Consider the following 6128-nt stretch of genomic DNA (forward strand, 5'->3'; position numbering starts at 1 on the left):
TTAGACTGTAAAATCAACTGAAAATTGCAAAACATTGTTTCCGCCCGGTTTCGAACCGGGGACCTTTCGCGTGTGAGGCGAACGTGATAACCACTACACTACAGAAACCTGCATGTATGAAGCCATGGAACATGCAAATAAAAAGGATCTGTGAAAGAAGTTGTGCAAGCTTTGTTTTGTTTATTCTTAAAAGAAATCTATAATCTCTACATTACTTTTATTATAGCCATTTTTTTTGAAGCAATACATCTGCAGTTTACAACTGATCTCACAGCTCTGGTGCAGTACCTAACACTGAACACTGAACCATTAGTAAGCCAAACTAGCCATTTAGCAGCATCAACTAAAACACTTTTGTTACATTCACTTCTTTTAAAGGCTTTTACTGTTGAAAAATATTAAAGATATTAACGTGATTGTTTCATTTGTGAAATCAATATTTAGCAATTTATCTTTCTTAAGTGTGCAGCACAAATATAAAAAGATTCCCCATGTAGATCCTCATACAAAGCATACAACAGGCAAAGTTTTAGTACTATGAACGTGGCGACCAGGTTTGGGCCGTCTAAGTCTTTAACATATGTAATAATACAGTTATTAAAAAAATAATAATAATTGTTTCCGCCCGGTTTCGAACCGGGGACCTTTCGCGTGTTAGGCGAACGTGATAACCACTACACTACGGAAACTCACATGCTTCTTCCTGCACCTCAGTTGTTTATGTTACTCAGAACCCCGACAAACACTCTTAATGAAAAAATGCTTGTGCTTAATTTTGGTCTATGTCTACATACAGTGTACCTGCCGTGTACTTCATTTAAATCAAGTTAAAGTTAGGTTTAGAGGTAGGGTATTTGCCTTGTTTTGCAGTGCAGAAGTAAGCTATTTTCAGCAAATACTTAAGACTTCTGATTAATTTACAAAGTAAATAACTAGGATTAACAAATTACACTAAAGCAGGGGTCACCAAACTCGGTCCTGGAGGGTCGGTTTCCCTACAGGGTTTAGCTCCAACTTGCCTCAACACACCTGCCAGGATTTTTCAAGTATACCTATTAAAACCTTGAATAGCTTGATGAGGTGTGTTTGATTAGGGTTGGAGCTAAAATCTGCATGACACTGGCTCTCCAGGAACAAGTTTGGTGACCCCTGCACTTAAGAGTCAAACCAGATGAAAGCAAAACCTCAGAAACTACTGATTTTATTGCACCATCTAGTGGAGGACTGGCTGTTTTACAATATTATTTTTAAGTCATTTAAATTAGATTACAGGCCTGTGAAAATAAATTTTTAAGACTATTGTTAGATTTTTTAAAAAGATGAAATAATTTAAGACTGTAAAATCTATTGAAATGAAAACATTGTTTCCGCCCGGTTTCGAACCGGGGACCTTTCGCGTGTGAGGCGAACGTGATAACCACTACACTACGGAAACCTGCATGGATGCACCCATGAAACAAAGCAACAAAAATGACCCGCCTGGCCAGGGACGTCTCAGTAAAAACTTTTAAAAAATAAAACTGTATTTCCTACATTTTTATTTTTGCTTTTGCTATAACAAAATTTTAAAGCTATACATCTGCAGCTAAAAACAATACTCACAGTTTAGGTTTGCTCACTCTGAACAGTGAGCATGTAGCCATTGAGTAGTTTTCAACATGAAGTTTTCTTCTCACTTCCTAAAAGGTCACTTCTTTCTTCTGTTGAACAAGATGAAGGACATTAACGTTATTGATTTCTGAAAACTTGACTTTAATATCAAGTTGGGGCAAAAAATAAGATCTGTCTTTATGACAAACAGTTAAAAACTGAAAATTGTGCAAAATATGAGCACTATGAACTTAGCGATGACATTAGATTAATAATGTCTAATTTAACTTAATAAATTCAATAATGTACAAGTAATAATCATACTATTTATTTTAAAAAATAACAATAATTGTTTCCGCCCGGTTTCGAACCGGGGACCTTTCGCGTGTTAGGCGAACGTGATAACCACTACACTACGGAAACCTGCATGCATTGTACATGCCAAAATATGGTTTTGTACTGTACAACCACAGAAGTATTTAATACACACTTTACAATAAAGTACTACTATATAGGATAAACAAAAAGGACGATGATATCCAGAGACAGATTTAGGCACTGTACCTAGTTATTACCCAGTCCATGACTATGATACGAATCAGTATGTAACATTACATGTGTAACAAACAGTACAATTCCCTGTTATTTCCTATTTCCATAAAACTGCATAAAATCACCCCTGGTTTAACAAAGATAAAAACTAGTCACTGAATAAACAGCTTGAATAAAAAGTTCTACCGGTCTAAACTTAAAATAACTTGCAGTGAAATATCTTAAAACATGTCCCTGCCCTTGATTTGTGTAAAGATGCAAACTAGTAATTCGTTTTTTTTTCTAAGTTATTTTTATAAAAGCTGCTTAAATACACTAATTAGCTAAAGCTTTGTGCTTGCTTAAGCTAACCAGTTCTTCACGTTTTAATATTAAATAGTCTATATAAAGACTATTTTTAATTCTGCATTTACATCAATTGCAGTTTTGGTTCCTCGACAATGTAGTTTTTCACTTGCTTGAGGGGGGTCAGTGGAGCTGCTTTTCAGTGGATCGTTCTTTACATTACACTAAAGCAATACTAATCTAACTAGTAACATTAACGTAAGTTCACCAGTAACGTTATCTTACTACCGCCTCTAACGTTACTCCTCTCTCTGCATCAAATGCTGAGTATGAACCATAATTTTATACATTTTATTTTTCCTTAGATATAAAGCTGCTTAATCTACATGGTAAACAGCAAAATGTTCAAGGACATACTCAAACGACACTACGGAAACCCGCATGCATTGTAGATGGCAAAATTTGGTAATTTACTGTACATCTACATAATGAGTATTTAATGCTCAGCTAACTAATAAAGTACTACTATATAGGATAAAGAATAAGGTAGATGATTTCCAGTGGTAGATTTAGGGACAGTATCTAACTTAGTTATTACCCAGTCCAAATGACACTAACGTTAAATATTTGAAGCAAAAAAAAAGTGCACGTTATAGGTTAACTTGCGTGATTCAGTAACTCAAGTTAGGCCTATAACGTAGAATATCTTAATTAATCGCACGAGATAAAAAAATAACATTATATTCGAAAATATATTTGAAAATTTAGTAAAGGAATGCTTTGGGAACGTTTTGGAAACATTTAAAGAACGTTTCCTGACTTTTCTCCTCAGAAGATTCTTGTTAATCCTTCCAGTCCAAAGATAAAACAAAATGCGTGTAACATATGCATGAAACACCATGATTTTGTCCTAATCTTAGACTATACAGTAGTAGTTAAGAGCCATTTCACTCAAATATCGCATGAATTACGTTAGTTTTATCAACCCAAATGTTACGTTAACTTATGTTAGTGTCCCGCGCGGTATGAGGCCTAACGTAACTTAGTCGTGAAATGTGGTCCAATTACGACAAATTAACGACTAAATTCAATCTTAAACTTAAGTCGCTGTACTGGATATTGTTTTATATGTTCTATAAGTTACATATGTATGTACATAATTGTAATTAGCATTCAGATTTGACTGACAACCGTGTTTTGATAAGACGTGAACGTAGTCTAATGAAATTCGACGGTTAGAGCAAGTTAGTAAAAAAAACAGTTTATCCTGCATGTAAAAACATATTTAAGTGTTTATGGATATACTTTGTTTTACCTTTCGTAACTCTGTTCGTGGTTTTGTCGACGAGAGCATGTCGCAGGACCCATTCATGTGGCAGCCGTTAAGAAAAGATTCGTTGTTCGATCTTAACCGTAAACAACTCAGTGTTTAGCGAATCTTTTAAGTGAACGAGTCTTCAAAATGTTGACTCAAATTGCTTTATATTAGGTTTAAATGTGTATGAATCTTCAAACATATATATATATATATATATATATATATATATATATATATATATATATATATATATATATATATATATATTGCATACATGGATTTCTGCTTAGTATATTTGATTTGTTTTATTCCAGCGAGATGAAAATACAAACACATTCAAGAAAATATTACAAAAGAAAGGAATATACAAGTTATAATCAGAGAAAAGGTAAATTAAGGTAAAATTAAAATGTATAGAAATGCATCAAAATAAATAAGATCATTGCAGGATCAAATTTGATTAATCAGTATTTTATATATGATGCTGTATGATTATTCAGAAGACCAAACTGAGCAAAACTATACCATTTCTTGCAGATGTTTTTGTTTATATGGCCAAACAATATAACAAAATTATAATTTTATTAGGCTAAAGCTTGTACCACTACTGATGCTGGCATTTTACGTTTGTAAAACAAAAGCATACACACATAATGTATGGATCCTCATGAAAAGCCCGAGTTGCTCCAGTAAATATGATCATCAACATAAAAGTTCTGCTTAAATATAATTTAATAAACAATCACTAGAGCAAAGGCCGCCTCCACATCTATACAGTACAAACTTTTATAATGATTTCCTATAGCTTGCCTGATAGTAAGTACAAATTATCACACATATGACCGGAGTAGGCATGTAGTAGGTTGTGTGCATAAATGTTTTGATCCAGTTCATCATTTAGAAATCCACATATCCATTAAGTATATAGGGTTAAGATGGTCCTTTAATCCTAATATTCAACTTAACACTCATGTCTGTCTGTCATTCTCTTCCCCCAGGCCTTAGGGAAGTCTCCTGATTGCTGTGAGGAAGTCTGATAGGATACGTCTTGTCTAATGAAGGTGGTATTATGGTGTCACTCAATCATGTCTGATTAAATCCCAGTATTTATTAACGCTCCACAGAGAAAGAAGCATGTTAATATGTGATCTGACTAAAGAAACCCATTCACACAATCTCCTGCTCATCATAGTCCATCGAATAAAACAAAATTACAACATGTTCATTTATGATTGTCCTGAAAAAGACTGAAGTCTAAATGCAAATGAATTATTTGATACACAGTGCATCCGGAAAGTATTCATAGAGCTTCACTTTTTCCACATTTATTTTATGTTACAACCTTGGGAATTTTTCCTCATTTCTCTTTGCAGTACCTCTCATGCTCTATTAGGTTGGGTGGGAAGTGATGGTGTACAGCCATTTTCAGATCTTCCCAGAAATGTTAATAGGATTTAGGTCTGGACTCTGGCTGAGCCACTCAAGGACATTTACCGAGTTATTGTACTCCATTGATATTTTGGCGGTGTGTTTTGGGTCATTGTCCTGCTGAAAGAAAAACCATCGCCCCAGTCTGAGGTCAAAAGCACTCTGAAGCAGGTTTTCATTCAGGATGTCTCTGTACATTGCTGCATTCATCTTTCCCTCTATCCTGACTAGTCTTCCAGTTCCTGCTGCTGAAAAACATCTCCACAGCATGATGCTGCCACCACCATGTTTCACTGTAGAGATGCTATTAGCCTGGTGATGAGCGTGCCTGGTATTCTTCAAATGTAACGCCTGGCATTCTCTCCAAAGAGTTAAATTTTAGTCTCATCAAACCAGAAAATTTCGTTTCTTATGGTCTGAGAGTCCTTCAGATGCCTTTAGGCAAATTCCAGGTGGGAAGTGGCTTACATCTGGCCACTCTAACATACAGACCTGATTGGTTGATTGCTGCACAGATGGTTATCCTTCTGTAAGGGTCTGCTCTCTCGACAGAATGCTGGAGCTCAGGCAGAGTGACTATCTGGTTATTGATTGCCTCCCTGACTAAGGCCCTTCTCCCCCGATGACTCAGCTTAGATGTCTGGCCAGCTCTAGGAAGAGTCCTGGTGGTTCCAAACATCTTTCACTTACGGATGGTGGAGGCCACTGTGCTCACTGGAACTTTCAGAGCAGCAGAAATTTTTCTGTAGCCTTCCCCAGCCTTGTGCCTCGAGACTGTCTCAGAGGTCTACAGACAATTCCTTTGTCTTCATGCTTGGTTTGTGCTTTGACATGCACTGGGACCTTATCTAGACAGGTTAATGCCTTTTTTAAATCATGTCCAATCAACTGAATTGTCCACAGGTGAACTCCAATTAAGCTGCTGAAACATCTCAAGAATGATCAGTGGAAACAG

The 6128-nt window shown here is 35.8% G+C and overlaps 1 protein-coding gene and 4 non-coding genes across 18 annotated transcripts in view; all 5 read right to left on the reverse strand.

Annotated features, from left to right (window-relative positions):
- The window catches only part of zfand3 (zinc finger, AN1-type domain 3), a 62205-nt gene extending 58384 nt beyond the window's left edge, over positions 1-3821 (reverse strand). For 12 of the 14 annotated variants that reach the window (XR_015505264.1, XR_015505271.1, XR_015505270.1 and 9 more), the window contains exons 1-2: positions 3743-3821; positions 1603-1700 (exon numbers count right to left, since the gene is read on the reverse strand). Coding sequence is in view for 1 of the 14 variants with exons in the window: in XM_087278152.1 (XP_087134278.1) it covers positions 1603-1643 (41 nt within the window). In the remaining 13 variants the exon portion in view is untranslated. The remainder of the gene's footprint in view (positions 1-1602; positions 1701-3742) is intronic. The other 2 variants (XR_015505267.1, XM_087278156.1) reach the window with 1 other exon arrangement.
- Positions 36-108, reverse strand: trnav-cac (transfer RNA valine (anticodon CAC)). The gene has a single exon. It is a non-coding gene; the product is annotated as a tRNA-Val (tRNA).
- On the reverse strand, positions 617-689 carry trnav-aac (transfer RNA valine (anticodon AAC)). Its single transcript has one exon. It is a non-coding gene; the product is annotated as a tRNA-Val (tRNA).
- trnav-cac (transfer RNA valine (anticodon CAC)) lies at positions 1363-1435 on the reverse strand. Its single transcript has one exon. It is a non-coding gene; the product is annotated as a tRNA-Val (tRNA).
- On the reverse strand, positions 1941-2013 carry trnav-aac (transfer RNA valine (anticodon AAC)). Its single transcript has one exon. It is a non-coding gene; the product is annotated as a tRNA-Val (tRNA).
- Positions 3822-6128: the final 2307 nt, after the last annotated feature.

Source organism: Danio rerio, chromosome 13 (assembly GCF_052040795.2).
Source record: "Danio rerio strain M-AB ecotype USA chromosome 13, GRCz13ab, whole genome shotgun sequence".
Lineage (NCBI taxonomy): Eukaryota > Metazoa > Chordata > Actinopteri > Cypriniformes > Danionidae > Danio > Danio rerio.